The sequence below is a fragment of the Callithrix jacchus genome, chromosome 7, assembly GCF_049354715.1.
Source record: "Callithrix jacchus isolate 240 chromosome 7, calJac240_pri, whole genome shotgun sequence".
Taxonomy (NCBI): domain Eukaryota; kingdom Metazoa; phylum Chordata; class Mammalia; order Primates; family Cebidae; genus Callithrix; species Callithrix jacchus.
In genome coordinates this window covers 49,091,073-49,110,304 of record NC_133508.1, presented here as the reverse complement: position 1 = coordinate 49,110,304, position 19,232 = coordinate 49,091,073, and the positions used below count along the sequence as shown (strand labels likewise).

At 43.3% G+C, this 19,232-nt stretch overlaps 1 protein-coding gene across 3 annotated transcripts in view; it reads left to right on the top strand.

The window, feature by feature from the left end:
• MTOR (mechanistic target of rapamycin kinase) overlaps positions 1-19,232 on the top strand; it is a 154,195-nt gene that overhangs the window by 23,936 nt on the left and 111,027 nt on the right. For all 3 annotated transcript variants that reach the window (XR_013519787.1, XM_035307714.3, XM_035307715.3), the window contains exons 14-19: positions 2,977-3,099; positions 3,735-3,824; positions 4,408-4,500; positions 12,717-12,851; positions 13,094-13,223; positions 16,087-16,337. Coding sequence is in view for 2 of the 3 variants with exons in the window: in XM_035307714.3 (XP_035163605.1) it covers positions 2,977-3,099; positions 3,735-3,824; positions 4,408-4,500; positions 12,717-12,851; positions 13,094-13,223; positions 16,087-16,337 (822 nt within the window). In the remaining variant the exon portion in view is untranslated. The remainder of the gene's footprint in view (positions 1-2,976; positions 3,100-3,734; positions 3,825-4,407; positions 4,501-12,716; positions 12,852-13,093; positions 13,224-16,086; positions 16,338-19,232) is intronic.

The following is a 19,232-nucleotide window of genomic DNA, read 5'->3' as shown; positions in this document are numbered from 1 at the left end:
TGCAGCTCTTTATTCTTCCTGGCAACTCAGTCACCAGTGATCCCATTTCTTGGCCCTCTTTGCTTGCTGGCTTGATCTGCTGCAGATGGTGTCAGACTTCCCAGTGCCTCCCTGTCCTTCCACTCTTCTGCTTTCCTTGTTGGTGCCAGGTCAAGCATGGCGGCCATTGTTCTGCAGAAGAATAACCAGTGTGAGACCATTTCCACTATGTGTTCTAATAGTCATTGCCTCATTCTGTGATCCTGGCTTTTGTTCTTAAATAATGTGAGAATGCCAAGCTCAGCTGCTTGGTCTATAGCCTAAGATAGATTTAGGTTGGCCTTGCTACTAGATCCAGTGGGATTTTTAATTCCTCTTGAGACATGGCTCCTGAATTTTTGTCTTCACCTACCTGAGTAAGTTTTGTGGCCTCCAGGTGAGCAGTACATGGTCCAGTCCTGCCTGGCGAAGTTATTTCCACCTTCCTCTTCTGGTTCTCTGTGTGGCTCACCCACTCATTTCCAGTCCCTGTTGCTCGCTGTCTGCTTCCTGACCCTCCCTTATGGTTTCTTTCTAAGTAAACACTTTTTATAACATATATGGAACTTAAACATAGAAAATCATTAATATATGTAACTCACTCTAGAGAAATGTTGTTCACAATTTGTCATAAAGTGGCTATAAATTATATCATCAATCAAATTAGAAAGTTGCACTTATGTTGGCACCTCTATTTTTAGCCTAAAGATTTATTTAACTGTTGGCCTGTGTTAGAAGTGCCTGTCATTTTAAGTCTTTAAAAAATTCCTCAGTCTTAGGAAGGAATAGAAATCATCGTTAAAGGCCAGGCGTGGTGGTTCACGCCAGTAATCCCAGCCTTTGGGAGGCCAAGGCAGCCAGATCACCTGAGGTCAGGAGTTTGAGACCAGCCTGGCCAACATGGTAAAACCTCATCTCTACTAAAAAGAAAAAAAATTAGCCAGGCATGATGGCAGGTGTCTGTAATCCCAGCTACTCAGGAGGCTGGTGCAGGCAGAATTGCTTGAATGCAGGAGGTGGGGGTTGCAGTGGGCCAAGGTTGTGCCATTATACTCCAGCCTGGGCGACAGAGTGAGACTCTGTCTCAAAAAAACAGAAATCACTCTTGAGCCTGCTAGCTCAAGTCATGCTAAATGAATTTGGCATAGAAATATCTCCTAAAAGGCTGAGTGCAGTGTCTCATGTCTGTTATCCCAGCACATTGGGAGGCCAAGGCAGATGGATCAAATGAGCCCAAGAGTGATGAGACCAGCCTGGGGAAGATGATGAACTGCGTCTCTGCGAAATATACAAATATACACCAGGCTGGGTATAGTGGTGCATACCTGTAGTCCTAGCTACTTGGTGGCTGAGGTGGGAGGATTACTTGAGTCTGGTAAGTTGTGGATACAATGAGCCATGATCGTGTCACTGCACTCCAGCCTGAGTGACAGAGTGAGACCCTATCTCAAAAAGGAAAGAAAGAAAAAAAAAGAAATACCTCCTAATGTTTGAGCACATATATGTTCCAGGTACTTGTGGGCACTGGGAATATAGCAGTGAACAAGCCATGCATGGCTCCAATCTTCTTGAAGCTGACATGAAGCTATCAGGCCATCTCATTTTTTTCAATATCAAAGAGTATGAAACTCCTTTGAATGAATTTACTATGTACTGAATTTAGCCCTTGAAACTTTACTCTTTTTTCTTTTTAAACTTTGATATAGATTTTTCTAAATTGAGTTGTACATTTTCATGCCTTAGTAAAGGCTTTGGCGTTTTGTTTTGAGACAGGATCCCTCACTCTGTTGCCAAGGTTGGAGTGCAATGTGGGATCTTGTCTCACTGCAGCCTCTGCTTCTTGGGCTCGAGCAATCTGCCCATCTCAGCCTCCCAAAGTGTTTAGATTACAGGCGTGAGCCAGCTTTGACCTTTCCTTGAGGTCTTAGTCATCAGGGTGGACATTGGTTATGTTATTAGGATGCAGTGAGGCTCTCGGGCTCTGGAAGTGAACCTGGGGTTCTTTGGGTTGGCCCCACACTGCTGCAGCTAGTTGGGCTCTGCTCCCTGAGGCACATTTCTTCGCAGTCACCCATGTCTTTTTGCTGCTGCAGGTCTGTTCTCAGTATCCCCTTTCTTTTCCCTGTGGTCTGCTATGACTGGGGAAACAGGCTGCCTAGGGAATCCAGCAAATCAGGTAATTAATTCAGTAAGCTGAGACAAAATGTAATGTTAAATTGTAGACTCCTCTGGGTAGCTGAGTTAACCTGAACTCTGTGACATCTGCTTTTCTCACTGCTCAGCGACTTCCTTCTGGCAACTTTAGCTATCCAGAAATCTGGATAGTCCATATTATGCTGTCTCTGTCACCGTGAGCATAATGTGCTGATTTGCTGGTGTTGTAAGGATCCAGTCAGTAAGGCTTCAGGGGATCCTACTGATGTGATCCCTACCTATTGAAGTTTATCTAGATATGCCCTAAACAGCTATAGAGTATCAACACTTCTCTCAGCATCATAGCTGTTCTAGCTTTTCTTTGATTCCTTTGCTATTATTTGTAGTCCTTAGTAATTTGCTGTCTGGACAAATATTTTTTGTCCCAAGGGGCCCTCCCTTCATTCCTCATTTTTATAGGACCCTACCCTACTCCCAGCTCTCTCTGTTGGGTTTCGTAGTCTTCTCTGGCTGTGCTACACTGTTAAAAGCTGTGCTTTAGAGAGGACTGTGGGACCTTGGAGTGCTGTGATAAAAGGAAAGGGGGAAGGTTTTCAAGTAGTTTTTCTTCCTGTTGCAGCTGTATCTGAGGCTGTTCTGATAGCTGTAGAGATGTCTGTTGCTCATTGAGTATCTAGCAGCTATTTCATCTGTTCTGGAGGTCTGGATTTTCCCCCTAGTTCCCTGCCAGGTTTTCTGTTTGACACAGTCTCTCTCTAGAATGTCTTCTGCGGTAGAGAACACATGAGCCTTTCTTCCCTACAGATTTTGACAGAGCTGGAGCACAGTGGGATTGGAAGAATCAAAGAGCAGAGTGCCCGCATGCTGGGGCACCTGGTCTCTAATGCCCCTAGACTCATCCGCCCCTACATGGAGCCTATTCTGAAGGTAACATAAACTGAGAGGCTGGCACTTTCTTTCTGCATTGTCTTATATCAGTTCATGTGGGGAGATGGGAGTGTTTCAGTGCTCATTAGTACACTGAACAAGGTAGATGATTTCTTGGCTCCCGTGCTTGGAGACCAAAGGGTCATATCAAGCACTTTCAGATAGAGAATACCAAGAACCTCATCAGTCACAGGAAAGTGCTCTCCTTATAAGAGGTAAGAGATAATGCTTCAGGCACATCATCACAGGTGTTTGGAAGGGAGAAGCAGGTGGAGAGTAGCATAAAATAGCTCTTCCAAATGAGGAAAAAATGATCTTGAAAATCTGAAACAACCTTCAAATCTGAACACGTTAGAGTCATGTGAAGTCCTTTTTAACATATGTGAATCTGGATGAGCGATCACTGAGAGATACAGTTTAGAGGAGATGTGAGAAATACTTTAATGTCATGGTGCTTCCTAGCTCTATGGAGAAAAGTTTGAGAATTTATCTTCCAGAGAAATCTTGGATTCACAAAGCCTAGAAGGAATTTATTTATGACTGAGATGGTCTCCTGGGTGAATTTTACTTATATAAAAGAAAGGTTTCTAGTGGAGTCTAACCTGCATTCATTTTCTCATAACTTCTTTCCCTAGGCATTAATTTTGAAACTGAAAGATCCAGACCCTGATCCAAACCCAGGTGTGATCAACAATGTCCTGGCCACAATAGGAGAATTGGCACAGGTAAAGGGACAGCTGCTTTTTCCATAGGGTGGAAAGAAACTCACCTCTAAGGAAGTCAAAATACTTTTCTTTTTTTTTGAGACAGTTCCACTCTATCCAGGCTGGAGTTCAGTGGTGCAATATCAGCTCACTGCAACCTCTGTCTCCTGGGTTCAAGCTATTCTTGTGCCTCAGCCTCTCAAGTAGCTGGGATTTCAGGTGTGTGCCACCACACCTGTCTAATTTTTGTATTTTTAGTAGAGACGGGGATTGACAATGTTGGCCAGGCTGTCTTGAATCCTGACCTCAGGTGATCCACCCTCCTCAACCTCCTGAAGTGCTGGGATTACAGGTGTGAGCCACTGTGCCTAGCCTCAGAATACTTTTTTTTTTTTGAGACGAGGTCTCACTCTGTTGCCCAGGCTAGAGTGCAGTGGCACGATCTCAGCTCACTGCAACCACTGCCTCCCAGGTTCAAGCGATTCTCCTGTCTCAGCCTCCCGAGTAGCTGTGATTATAGGTGTGTACCACCACACCTGGCTCAAAATACTTCTTAATGTCATAGTTTCTAACCCTATCTACCACCCTCTTTTTCATCTTGCAGGTTAGTGGCCTGGAAATGAGAAAATGGGTTGATGAACTTTTTATTATCATCATGGACATGCTCCAGGATTCTTCTTTGTTGGCCAAAAGACAGGTGAGTATTACTGCTTCCTGATTGAGTGAGACAGACTCCATGAGCCTGGGAACCTTGTTTCTCTTTATTCTCCTCAGTGTCCTCTGTCAGTACCTAGCACAGAGTGGGACACATAGTAGGTGCTCAAAAATACTTGTTGAATGAGTAAAAAATAGAATGATTTGGAACCAGAATTACCTGTTATTTTGACCCAGACTCAGTTTTAGTAAGTATCAAGGCTGACCAGTGCCATTTGTCTATACAGAAGAAAATGCAGGTCACTTATCAGAGCCCCAGCTATCAGAGGGAAAAAGAAAGCCTTGGCCACTGCCTTTGAAGGAATAGAACTTCAGCTCATCCTTGCCCGGCCCTGGTTCTGCTTTCCCAGTTTGAGGCTATTAGATGACTAGACTAAAATTAAGAGCAGTTTTAATTTCTTTCTGTGTGTGGTAGCTCACACCAGTAATCCTAGCATTTTGGGAGTCTGAGACAGGAAGATTGCTTGAGCTCCGGAGTTTGAGATCAGCCTGGGCATAATGAGACTTTGTCTCAACTAAAAAAAAAAAAAAAAAATGGCTGGGCATGGTGGCACGCGCCTATAGTCCTAGCTACTCAAGAGGCTACTCAGGAGGCTAAGATGGAAGAACCCAGGAGATTAAGGCTGCAGTGACCTGTTATCACACCACTGCATTCCATTCTTTTTTTTGAAAGAAAAAATAATATTTTATTTTTATTTATTTAATTTTTCTTTTTTCTTTTTTTGAGACAGGGTCTCACTCTGTTACCCAGGCTGGAGTGCAGTGGTGTGATCATAGCTCACTGCAGCTTCAAACTCCTAGGCTCAAGCAAGCCTCCTTCCTTGGCCTCCCAAAGTGCTAGAATTGTAGGTTTGAGCCACTGCACCCAGCCAATATTTTTATTTCTTTTTTTTTTTATCTTTATTTTTTTATTTTTTTTTATTTTTTATTGCATTTTAGGTTTTGGGGTACATGTGCAGAACATGCAAGACAGTTGCATAGGTACACACATGGCAGTGTGTTTTGCTTCCTTTCTCCCCTTCACCCACATTTGGCATTTCTCCCCAGGCTATCCCTCCCGAGCTCCCTCCCCACCGCCGCTGGCCCTCCCCTTTTCCCCCCAATAGACCCCAGTGTTTAGTACTCCCCTCCCTGTGTCCATGTGTTCTCATTTTTCATCACCCGCCTATGAGTGAGAATATGTGGTATTTCATTTTCTGTTCTTGTGTCAGTTTGCTGAGAATGATGTTCTCCAGATTCATCCATGTCCCTACAAACAACACGAACTCATCATTTCTGATTGCTGCATAATATTCCATGGTGTATATGTGCCACATTTTCCCAATCCAGTCTATCATCAATGGGCATTTGGGTTGATTCCAGGTCTTTGCTATTGTAAACAGTGCTGCAATGAACATTTGTGTGCATGTGTCCTTATAGTAGAACGATTTATAGTCCTTTGGATATATACCCAGTAATGGGATTGCTGGGTCAAGTGGAATTTCTATTTCTAAGGCCTTGAGGAATCGCCACACTGTCTTCCACAATGGTTGAACTAATTTACACTCCCACCAACAGTATAAAAGTGTTCCTTTTTCTCCACATCCTCTCCAGCATCTGTTGTCTCCAGATTTTTTAATGATCGCCATTCTAACTGGCGTGAGATGGTATCTCAATGTGGTTTTGATTTGTATGTCTCTGATGACCAGTGATGATGAGCATTTTTTCATATGATTGTTGGCCTCATATATGTCTTCTTTTGTAAAGTGTCTATTCATATCCTTTGCCCATTTTTGAATGGGCTTGTTTGTTTTTTTCCTGTAAATCTGTTTGAGTTCTTTGTAAATTCTGGATATCAGCCCTTTGTCAGATGGGTAAACTGCAAACATTTTTTCCCATTCTGTTGGTTGCCGATTCACTCTAGTGACTGTTTCTTTTGCCATGCAGAAGCTGTGGAGTTTGATTAGGTCCCATTTGTCTATTTTGGCTTTTGTTGCCAGTGCTTTTGGTGTTTGGTCATGAAGTCCTTGCCTACTCCTATGTCCTGGATGGTTTTGCCTAGATTTCCTTCTAGGGTTTTTATGGTGCCAGGTCTTATGTTTAAGTCTTTAATCCATCTGGAGTTAATTTTAGTGTAAGGTGTCAGGAAGGGGTCCAGTTTCTGCTTTCTGCACATGGCTAGCCAGTTTTCCCAACACCATTTATTAAACAGGGAATCCTTTCCCCATTGCTTGTTTTTGTCAATCTTTATCAAAGATTGTATGGTTGTAGATATGTTGTGTTGCCTCCAATGCCTCTGTTTTGTTCCATTGGTCTAGATCTCTGTTTTGGTACCAGTACCATGCTGTTTTGATTACTGTAGCCTTGTAGTATAGTTTGAAATCCGGTAGTGTGATGCCCCCCGCTGTGTTCTTTTTGCTTAGAATTGACTTGGCTATGCGGGCTCTCTTTTGGTTCCATATGAAGTTCATGGTGGTTTTTTCCAGTTCTGTGAAGAAAGTCAACGGTAGCTTGATGGGGATAGCATTGATTCTGTAAATTAATTTGGGCAGTATAGCCATTTTCATGATATTAATTCTTCCTAACCATGAACATGGAATGTTTCTCCATTTGTTTGTGTCCTCTCTTATTTCGTTGAGCAGTGGTTTGTAGTTTTCCTTGAAGAGGTCCCTTACGTTCCTTGTGAGTTGTATTCCTAGGTATTTTATTCTTTTTGTAGCAATTGTGAATGGCAGTTCGTTCTTGATTTGGCTCTCTTTAAGTCTGTTATTGGTGTAGAGGAATGCTTGTGATTTTTGCACATTGATTTTATATCCTGAGACTTTGCTGAAGTTGCTTATCAGTTTCAGGAGTTTTTGGGCTGAGGTGATGGGGTCTTCTAGGTATACTATCATGTCGTCTGCAAATAGAGACAATTTGGCTTCCACCTTTCCTATTTGAATACCCTTTATTTCTTTTTCTTGCCTGATTGCTGTGGCTAGAACTTCCAGTACTATATTGAATAGGAGTGGTGAAAGAGGGCATCCTTGTCTAGTGCCGGATTTCAAAGGGAATGCTTCCAGTTTTTGCCCATTCAGTATGATATTATTGGCTGTTGGTTTGTCGTAAATAGCTTTTATTACTTTGAGATAGGTTCCATCGATACCGAGTTTATTGAGGGTTTTTAGCATAAAGGGCTGTTGAATTTTGTCGAATGCCTTCTCTGCGTCAATTGAGATAATCATGTGGTTTTTGTTTTTGGTTCTGTTTATGTGGTGAATTACGTTTATAGACTTGCGTATGTTGAACCAGCCTTGCATCCCCGGGATGAATCCTACTTGATCATGATGGATAAGTTTTTTGATTTGCTGTTGCAATTGGCTTGCCAATATTTTATTGAAGATTTTCGCATCTATGTTCATCATGGATATTGGCCTGAAGTTTTCGTTTCTCGTTGGGTCTCTGCCAGGTTTTGGTATCAGGATGATATTGGTCTCATAAAATGATTTGGGAAGGATTCCCTCTTTTTGGATTATTTGGAATAGTTTCACAAGGAATGGTACTAGCTCCTCTTTGTTTGTCTGGTAGAATTCGGCTGTGAACCCATCTGGACCTGGGCTTTTATGGTGTGGTAGGCTCTTAATTGCTGCCTCGACTTCTGACCTTGTTATTAGTCTATTCATAGTTTCAGCTTCCTCCTGGTTTAGGCTTGGGAGGACCCAGGAGTCCAGGAATTTATCCATTTCTTCCAGGTTTACTAGTTTATGTGCATAGAGTTGTTTGTAATATTCTCTGATGATGGTTTGAATTTCTGTGGTGATTTCCCCTTTATCATTTTTTATTGCATCTATTTGGTTGTTCTCTCTTTTCTTTTTAATCAATCTGGCTAGTGGTCTATTTTGTTGATCTTTTCAAAAAACCAGCTCTTGGATTTATTGATTTTTTTGAAGGGTTTTTCGTGTCTCTATCTCCTTCAGTTCAGCTCTGATCTTAGTTATTTCTTGTCTTCTGCTGGGTTTTGAGTTTTTTTGATCTTGCTCCTCTAGCTCTTTCAATTTTGACAATAGGGTGTCAATTTTGGATCTCTCCATTCTCCTCATATGGGCACTTATTGTTATATATTTTCCTCTAGAGACTGCTTTAAATGTGTCCCAGAGATTCTGGCATGTTGTGTCTTCGTTCTCATTGGTTTCAAAGAACTTCTTTATTTCTGCCTTCATTTCATTGTTTATCCAGTCAACATTCAAGAGCCAGTTGTTCAGTTTCCATGAAGCTGTGTGGTTCTGGGTTGGTTTCTGAATTCTGAGTTCTAACTTGATTGCACTATGTTCTGAGAGACTGTTTGTTAATGATTTCATTTGTTTTGCATTTGCTGAGGAGTGCTTTACTTCCGATTATGTGGTCAATTTTAGAGTAGGTGTGATGTGGTGCTGAGAAGAATGTATATTCTGTGGATTTGGGGTGGAGAGTTCTGTAAATGTCTATCAGGTTTGCTTGCTCCAGGTCTGAGTTCAAGCCCTGGATATCCTTGTTGATTTTCTGTCTGGTTGATCTGTCTAATATTGACAGTGGAGTGTTAAAGTCTCCCACTATTATTGTGTGGGAGTCTAAGTCTGTAAGTCATTAAGAACTTGCCTTATGTATCTGGGTGCTCCTGTATTGGGTCCATATATGTTTAGGATCATTAGCTCTTCTTGTTGTATCGATCCTTTTACCATTATGTAATGGCCTTCTTTGTCTCTTTTGATCTTTGTTGCTTTAAAGTCTATTTTATCAGAGATGAGAATTGCAACTCCTGCTTTTTTTTGCTCTCCATTTGCTTGGTAAATCTTCCTCCATCCCTTTATTTTGAGCCTTTGTGTATCCTTGCATGTGAGATGGGTTTCCTGGATACAGCACACTGATGGGTTTTGGATTTTTTTTTTTTTTTTTTTTTGAGACAGTTTCGCTCTTGTTGCCCAGGCTGGAGTGCAATGGCACGATCTCGGCCCACCGCAACCTCCGCCCCCTGGGTTCAGGCAATTCTCCTGCCTCAGCCTCCTGAGTAGCTGTGATTACAGGCACACGCCACTGTGCCCAGCTAATTTTTTGTAATTTTTAGTAGAGACGGGGTTTCACCATGTTGACCAGGATGGTCTCGATATCTTGACCTCGTGATCCACCCGCCTCGACCTCCCAAAGTGCTGGGATTACAGGCTTGAGCCACCGTGCCCGGCCCTGGATTTTTATCCAATTTGCCAGTCTGTGTCTTTTGATTGGTGCATTTAGTCCATTTACATTTAGGGTTAATATTGTTATTTGTGAATTTGATACCGCCATTTTGATGCTAAGTGGCTGTTTTGCCCGTTAGTTGTTGTAGATTCTTCATTATGTTGATGCTCTTTAGCATTTATTGTGATTTTGGAATGGCTGGTACTGGTTGTTCCTTTCTATGTGTAGTGCCTCTTTCAGGAGCTCTTGTAAAGCAGGCCTGGTGGTGACAAACTCTCTGAGTACTGGCTTGTTCGCAAAGGATTTTATTTTTCCTTCACTTATGAAGCTCAGTTTGACTGGATATGAAATTCTGGGTTGAAAGTTCTTTTCTTTAAGGATGTTGAATATTGGCCCCCACTCTCTTCTGGCTTGTAGTGTTTCTGCCGAGAGATCTGCTGTGAGTCTGATGGGCTTCCCTTTGTGGGTGACCCGACCTTTCTCTCTGGCTGCCCTTAGTATTTTCTCCTTTATTTCAACCTTGTTGAATCTGACGATTATGTGCCTTGGGGTTGCTCTTCTTGTGGAATATCTTTGTGGTGTTCTCTGTATTTCCCGCATTTGAGTGTTGGCCTGTCTTGCTAGGTGGGGGAAATTTTCCTGGATAATGTCCTGAGGAGTATTTTCCAGCTTGGATTCATTCTCTTCATCACATTCTGGTACACCTATCAAACGTAGGTTAGGTCTCTTCACATAGTCCCACATATCTTGGAGACTTTGTTCATTCCTTTTTGCGCTTTTTTCTCTAATCTTGGTTTCTCTTTTTATTTCATTGAGTTGATCTTTGACTTCTGATATTCTTTCTTCTGCTTGGTCAATTCGGCTGTTGAAACTTGTGCATGCTTCGCGAAGTTCTCGTATTGTGTTTTTCAGCTCCTTTAATTCATTCATATTCGTTTCTAAGTTATCCATTCTTGTTATCATTTCCTCGAATCTTTTTTCAAATCTTTTTTCAAGGTTCTTAGTTTCTTTGCATTGATTTAAAACATGTTCTTTTAGCTCACAAAAGTTTCTCATTATCCACCTTCTAAAGTGTAATTCCGTCATTTCGTCACAGTCATTCTCCGTCCAGCTTTGTTCCCTTGCTGGTGAGGAGTTTTGGTCCTTTCTAGGAGGTGAGGTGTTCTGGTTTCGGGTGTTTTCCTCCTTTTTGCGCTGGTTTCTTCCCATCTTTGTGGATTTATCCACCTGTCGTCTGCGTAGTTGCTGACTTTTCGATTGGGTCTCTGAGTGGATGCCCAGATTGTTGATGATGAAGTATTTCTGTTACTTGGTTTTCCTTCTACCAGTCTAGCCCCTCCACTGTACAACTGCTGAGGTCCACTCCAGGCCCTGTTTGTCTGGGGTGCACCTATAGCAGCTGTGGAACAGTGAGGGATGCTACCAGTTTCTTTTTCTGCTATCTTTGTCCCAGGATGATGCCTGCCAAATGTCAGTCTTTTGGATATAGAGGGGTCAGGGAGCTGCTTGAGGTGACAGTCTGTATTTTATAGGAGCTCAAGTACTGAGCTGTGAGCTCTGTTGTTCATTCAGGGCTGTTAGGCTGCTATGTTTAATTCTGCTGCCGCAGAACTCATTAAAAAAACCCTTTTTTTCTCAGATGCTTTGTCTCGGGGGGTTGGGGCTTTCTTTGTGAGTGTCCATTGTGCTGTCCTGCCCAGCTAGGAGGCAGTCTAGTCACTATTTGCCTGCCGAGGCTCCGCCCTGCTGGTGTGAGGTTCGCCCTGTTGCTGCAGGCTCTGCCCTGCTGCTGCGGTCTCCGCCCTTCTGCCATGGGCTACGCCCTGCGGCGGAGTCTCTCTGTTGTGGCGGGTTGCCTCGGCAACAGCAGGCTGCGTCAGCAATGGGCGTGTACCTCAGTAGGGGTGGATTGCCTCGGTCATGGCGGACATCCCTCCCCCACAGAGCTGCACCGTCCTGGGTTCAGCTGTGCCCACAGTGAACCTCTCCACCCGGAGCGTTCGGAATCGCCGTTTTGTTTGTCCCACTGCACTACCCCAAACGCTGTTTCCCTGGAATCTCCTGGCCTGGCTCACTGTCCAAGTCCCGTTCAGTCTCAAGTTCAGCCCTCTCAAGTCTCAGATTGCTGGTTCAACAGGGCACCCGGACCAGTGCGCTTTGTGCAGAGCACTGTGGAGCGCCGCTGGCTGCACTGGCTGTCGGCTGCACCAGCCAAAACCTCTGCCTGACGTCCCGCGTCTCTTTTATACCTGGGAATTTCCCCGTTCTGTGGGCAACAAAGATCCATCTGGAAATGCGGCCCTGACTCACCCTCCGCGCATTCACTGAGAGCTTCAATCCTGGGTTGTTCTCACCACACCATCTTGAGTCCCTCCCCCACTGCATTCCATTCTAAACAACTGAGTGAGACCCTGTCTCAACAACAACAAAAAATCTTAATTTCCTTTTGAGCCTCCTGTTAATCATTTGGGATACAGAAAATGATGTATTTTATTTTGTTTTTTGAGATGGAATCTCACTCTGTCGCCCAGGCTGGAGTGCATGGTACGATCTTGGCTCATTGCAACCTCTGCCTCCGAGGTACAAGCAATTCTCTGCCTCAGCCTCCCAAGTAGCTGGGATTTCAGGTGCCTGCTACCACGCTCAACTAGTGTTTTGTATTTTTAGTAGAGACAAGGTTTCACCATCTTGGCCAGGCTGGTGTTGAACTGCTGACCTCATGATCAGCCTCCCAAAGTGCTGGGATTATACGTGTGAGCCACCACACCTGGCCAGATTGATGTATTTTCTTTGAGAAAGGTGGGGATTTTCTTTGTCTCTTGAGCCAATGATTGTTGCAGGCTTGTGTGCTTGATCAGCCTTGGTTTTATGCCCTCGCAGGATTTCTGCTCATGGTAGTGTCTTTACTGGAAACCTCTTTTCTTCTTACAGCCTCTAACACCCCATTACAATCATTATACAAAGAGTTCAACTATGCTTTCTTTTCTCTCATACTGGCTTAATGAACCATGTGCTCTTGTGCCTATCCAGGTGGCTCTGTGGACCCTGGGACAGTTGGTGGCCAGCACTGGCTATGTGGTAGAGCCCTACAGGAAGTACCCTACTTTGCTTGAGGTGCTACTGAATTTTCTGAAGACTGAGCAGAACCAGGGTACACGCAGAGAGGTAGGGGACATGGCAGACTTGGTCTTTAAAGACTTTGCTGGGAGGATGGCAAGAGAGAGAAGGTTGTTTTGTCAACATGCTCTGACTGTATCAGTCAGACTTCCTGTCCCTCTCCATTTTATTCATGTAGCTGGTCATTTTTGTATGAATTGGGAATTCTGTAACCTGAGAGGGGTATCTGTGATACTTGTAATCATGTTGTGATAAATTTTTTCTTTTTCCCCCTCTCCTTTCTTACCCAGGCCATCCGTGTGTTAGGGCTTTTAGGGGCTTTGGATCCCTATAAGCACAAAGTGAACATTGGCATGATAGACCAGTCCCGGGATGCCTCTGCTGTCAGCCTGTCAGAATCCAAGTCAAGTCAGGATTCCTGTAAGTTGGGGGTTGTAGGGCTGAGGGCCCCACAGGGTCATGGGGTGTCCCTTATGCTGTGCTGAGGCGCAGGATCCAAGAAATAAAGAGACAGGACACAGAAGTAGAAGGAAAAGGCAGCTGGGCTGTGGGGGCCACACCACCTATGAGCGGAGTCAGGCAAGGCCCCGAATGTCCAGAAGCATGTGTATTTATTGTGTATAGGTTAGGGGGCATGGCAGTGAGTGAAGTCATCTTTAAGGATAGTGATAGAGTTGTGAGCAGTAAAACAAGGGGTCCACCCCTATTAGGTCATCTAGGCTAGGAGGTGGACAGTGTGCAGCAAGGGGTCCGTTCCCATTAGGTCATTGAGGCAAGGGCCATGTGCAGTAATGGGTCCACCCCCGTTAGGTCACTGAGACATGGAGGTGGGCCGTGCGCAGTGTACAATACGTCTCTCTATGGACAATCTACTAAGATTTATAGGAGGATGCTTTAAGTCACACTAATGACAGAGCTGTCAGGATTACCGCCACCTGCTGGCAGCTTCCAATGAGTTCTATAGGAAGATGCTTTTCGAGCAGCACAGTAACAAGAGCTGATAAAGTTCACAGTCACTAAGGTGCGAGTATCCAGAGGAGTTGTGAGCCCTCGAGGGATTGCTGGTCTGAGGGCAGCCTTCCACAAGAACTGGAGCAAGGTCCTACAACTCCTTTATCAGGAGGAGTGGCTTTTGCCCCAAACCTACCATACAGTGGGTATCTTTACAATACTGAGGCCATGGGTTCTTGTCCTTGTATAACTGTTTTCCCTTAAATCATGCTCAGCACTGTGTCTGCTCCAGACATTCCTCCTACTATAAGCTGCTTATTCCTTAATTCATGCTCTGTACTTTGTCTACTCTAGGCATTCCTCCAATTATGAACTAAGATGTCGTTTTATATATATATATGTATGTATATGGAAATAACTGAGTGGTGAGATATTTTTTAGGCACTCATTCTAAGAACTAATATATGATTATATATAGAGGATTGTATAAAGGGAAATAACTGAGTAGTAACACTATAAACAGATATTCTTCAGGCCTTAATTGTGCTAAGATTCTGCTTAGCTCTCCTTCCTCGGTGCCTATACATACTATGGGAATGAAAACCATCAAAGAGGCACTAACAAAGAATGAGAGACAGAGGTGATGGGGTGATAATGTGTATCTCTTGCATTGGCACCAAAAAGCAGACAGACTTGGCCTGTCAACCCTTGACAAAGAATCTGGACTTTGTCATGAGGACTCGGGCCACAATGGGAAGCACATCCCTGCTGGCATTCAAGAAATTACTGACTTTTCATTCAAAAGTTGCTAAATTAGCCAATATCCTATAACTTCCCAGTATTCCAGCTCCAGACCTTCTAAATACAACCAGCAAAGGCTCTGTGAGTGAGAACTTGGCAAGTCTTACATGGCACTGAGGAAGGAGGTGATTCTCCTGTCTCAGCCTCCCAAGTAGCTGGGACTGCAGGTGTGCGCCACCACGCTCAGCTAATTTTTGTATTTTTAGTAGGGATGGGGTTTTGCCATGTTGATCTGGCTGGTCTCAAACTCCTAACCTCAAGTAATCTGCCCGCCTCAGCTTCCCAAAGTGCTGGGATTACAACAGGCATGAACCACTGCGCCTGGACCCCCTTTTTTTCCCTTAAGTTTTATTTTATTTTTAATTGACATAGGGAGTAGGAATAGGGAGAGGTTGGTCAGTGAGTGCAAGGTTCCAGTTAGATAGGTGGAATAATTTCTGGTGATCTGTTGCCCATTGCCTTTTATTGTTTTTGCTTTTTTTTTTATTTTTGGAGACAGAGTCTCACTTTGTCACTTAGGCTGAAGTACATTGGCGTGATCTCAGCTCACTGTAGCGTTGACCTCCTGGGCTCAAGTGATTCTCCTCCTTCAACTCCCTAAGTAGCTGGGACTACAGGCGTGTGCCACCACACCTGGATAATTTTTGTATAGCCCATTGCCTGAGTGAATGGGGGTAGGGTATGGCATTGCAGGAGAGTTTTCTAGGCTTAATCCATATACCCTCAGGGCAGGCCTATTTCTGACATTGAAAGTTAACATTGGCTCTCCCAACTCTTGCAGGAAAATGTTATTACCCCAAAATAAATTGTTTCTAAACTCTGTAGATGGGATCATATTGCTTCAAATTTCTTCCTCTTCTGTGTATTACAGAGGAATGCCTTTGTTGTCATTCTGTCAGACCCATACCTGTTGAGAGCAAGGCCTGAGCCCTGGTGTTCTTCCTTATTCATGGCACCAGTCAGCCCAGCTCTTCATCTGTGTAGTTCTTACCCTCCTGGCTGCACTGTTCATGTTAGTATACTCCCTCCCTTGCCGCTGCCCCTTCCCCCATCGTCAGAGTCCTTGAGGTCCTTGTTGTTCAAGTCAGGTAGGTAGTATTCGCCTACCAACTTGTCTGAGCTCCCTAGGGGGACCAAGCAGCTACTGAACAGATATTTGCCTAATTTAATTCCTTTACTTTATTTTGGGGGAGTAATTATTTTTATTGACGGTTTCAGCTCTGAAGTTGTGAACAGTAAGAAGCTAAATTAAACAGAGCAATTTAAAGAAAACCAACCCATCATGTACTGTTTTAGGCTTTTGTGGTTTGAGTAATAGAAAAGCCAAAAACTGTTTCGTCCTTGATGGTGAGAGGCTATTCATTGGTTCCTAATCGACCTCGAATTCCCAACAGTGTTAGAACATACTAGGAGGAAAGATATGAATGCTAATGTCTGTTAGGAGGTTTGTTGCTAGTAACCACTGCTCTGCTCTGCCTAAAGTCAGGTTGTGCCATATGTAGCTCTAACGCCCTCTGTTGTTTTGTCATAGCTGACTATAGCACTAGTGAAATGCTGGTCAACATGGGAAACCTGCCTCTGGATGAGTTCTACCCAGCTGTGTCCATGGTGGCCCTGATGCGGATCTTCCGAGACCAGTCACTCTCTCACCACCACACCATGGTCGTCCAGGCTATCACGTTCATCTTCAAGTCCCTGGGACTCAAATGTGTGCAGTTCCTGCCCCAAGTCATGCCCACGTTCCTTAATGTCATTCGGGTCTGTGATGGGGCCATCCGGGAAGTAAGTACCTCAAACCCCAGTCCTTCTTGTTGCTGCTCTGCACCACACATGCACAGATCTATCTGTGCTTCAGCTTCTTAATCATGCATTCTGTGTGCTCTTGAGCCTAATGACTTCCTCCCCTTAACTCCCCTGATGTAAGTGTACGATTGGCTCACTCCATTGTCCTGGCTTATCTGCTTAACATGGCTAAAAGGACCGGGCATAGTGGCTCACACCTGTAATCCCAGCACTTTTAGGGGCCGAGGCAGGAGGATCACCTGAGGTCAGGCATTTGAGACCAGCCTGGCCAACATGACGAAACCTTGTCTCTACTAAAAACATAAAAATTAGCTGTGCTTGGTGGCACACACCTATAATCCCAGCTACTTGGGAGGCTGAGGGAGGAGAATTGCTTGAACTCGGGAGGTAGAGTTTGCAGTGAGCTGAGGTTGTGCCACTGCACTCCAGCTTGAAGGACAGAGCAAGACTCTCAAGAAAAAAAAACAAAAGATGGCTAAAAGAATGGCCTGGGAGAGGAAGAGCATTGTCACTCTCAGTAATCTAGAGTTCAGTCCATTTGAAGATGCCCCACAAACACAAAATCAGTCTGGATTTCTGATTGCTCCTTCGTGATAAGATTTAAGTCATAACATTTTTAGTGAAAATACTACATAGGTGGAGTTCATGCTTTTTACTGGATCTCATACTGCCGCCAGTTGGTCCCATTACTGTTGATCTTCAGTGTGAGCATGTGGCCAAGTGAGTGTTTATCCGATCTCTCCATTGCAAGGTTATCTGTTTTCATTTGCCATCAATGAGTAATCTGTGGGGTGACAGTTTGAGACTCCTTGGCTGTCCTGTTCCTCAGCTACCTTCCATCCAGTAATTTTGTTTTTCTTTTTGGGATGGAGTATCCCTCTGTCACCCAGGCTGAAGTGCAGTGGTGCGATCTCACTGCAACCCCTGCCTCCCGGATTTAAGCAATTCTCCGTCTCAGCCTCCCAAGTAGCTAGGATTACAGGCATGTGCCACCACACCAGGCTAATTTTTTGTATTTTTGGTTGAGACAGGATTTCACCATCTTGGTCAGGCTGGTCTCGAACTCCTGACCTCATGATCCACCCACCTCGGCCTCCCAAAGTGCTGGGATTACAGGCTTGAGCCACTATACCTGGCCTAATTTTTTTTTTTAATTTCCATCCAGTGATTTTAGCATCCATTGATAATCCTCACTTGAATTGGTTATCACACCGGTAGTTGTAAAGTGATGACTTTCTAATTTTGTCATTCCTTCTCTATTTTATTAACTGGCATTTTTCTGTAAAGGGGAATTTTCCCCTCCCCCACCTCACTCTTGCTGTTTCTTGTGCCTTTCTCTAAACCACAGAGTATGCAAAATAGTTCCGAGATTGTGTGCCCATACTACTACCAACTTTCTGAGTAAACTTCGGGGTAGCTTTGTAGTTCCTGTTATTCTTAGAATACATTCTATTAAGGGTATACAGTCAGAGTACTGTGTTTAAAAATAATTCAATTAGTTACTTTTCCCTCTGATGATATTGTCAACATGATGTTTATTTGGAGGAGGTAGCATGTTTTTAGAAATTATGTTTTCTAACTTTGTCTGGAGTATAGACATACCATTTATTTGTTTCTATTGTATTTATAACTATCAACTTCATTGAATTCTTGTGTGTGTGTGTGTGTGTGTGTGTGTGTGTGTGTGTGTGTGTGTAAGTCTTACTTTGTTGTACAGGCTAGAGTACAGTGGCGTGATCTCAGCTCACTGCAGCTTCTGCCTCCCAGGTTCAAGCAATTCTCCTGCCTCAGCCTCCCTAGTAGCTGGGATCATAGGTGTGTACCACTATGCCTGGCTAATGTTTGTATTTTCAGTAGAGATGGGGTTTCACCTTGTTTGCCAGGCTGGTCTTGAACTTCTGACCTCAGGCGATTCACCTGCCTCAGCCTCCCAAAGTGCTGGGATTATAGGCATGAGCCATCACACCTGGCCAAAATTCTTATTAACTCTAATAATTTACCTGTAAATACTCCCAGGTTTTCACTCTGTATAATTATATAGCCTGGAGGTGGGGAAGAAGGAAAAATAAAAAAGGGAAGTTTTGTTTTTTATTTTTAATCTTATGAAAGATTACATTTCATATAATTGGCGTCATAGAATATGTGGTCTTTTGTGTTTGTCTTCTTTCGCTTAATGCTTTGGAGGTTCTTCCATACTGTGGTGTATATCAGTGGTTCATTCTTCCTTTATTGCTCAATAATGATGTAGTATTTTCATTATTGTTCAGAAATATTTTTCAGTGTTATGATTTCTTCTTTTACCCTTGAGTTATTTAGAAGTGGGTATTTTATTTGCAAACTTACAGGGTTTTTAATTTCTCTTTTTGATATTGATTTCTCACTTAATTGCATTGTGTTTATGATTCTTTCATGCTTGCTAGAACTGCTTTGATAGTCTAGTGCTTGCTCGATTTTCCTAAGTATTTCCTATATGCTTGGGATTACTTGTGTATTTGCTAATGTTACACAGGGTTCTACAGAAGTCATTGGATTGAACTTATTAGTGATTGTGTTCACCTCTTTTGTGTCCTTGTTAATTTTTGTTTGTTTGATCTGTGAATACTGAGAGAAATGAGACAAAAATCTCCTTTTATAATGGTGGGCTTATTTCTGATAGTTTAGCCAATCTTGTTTATGTATTATTGAGATTATGTTATTAGATGCATACAGATTTTAAATCTTGATATCTTCCTAGTAAGTTCACCCTTTATCATTATGTAGTAATCCTTCTTATCTTTAATAATACCTTAAAATTTATTTTGCTTAATATTAATATAGCTATACCAGCTTTTTTGGAGGTGTATGTCTTTTCTAATTCTTTTAACTGTCTTGTGA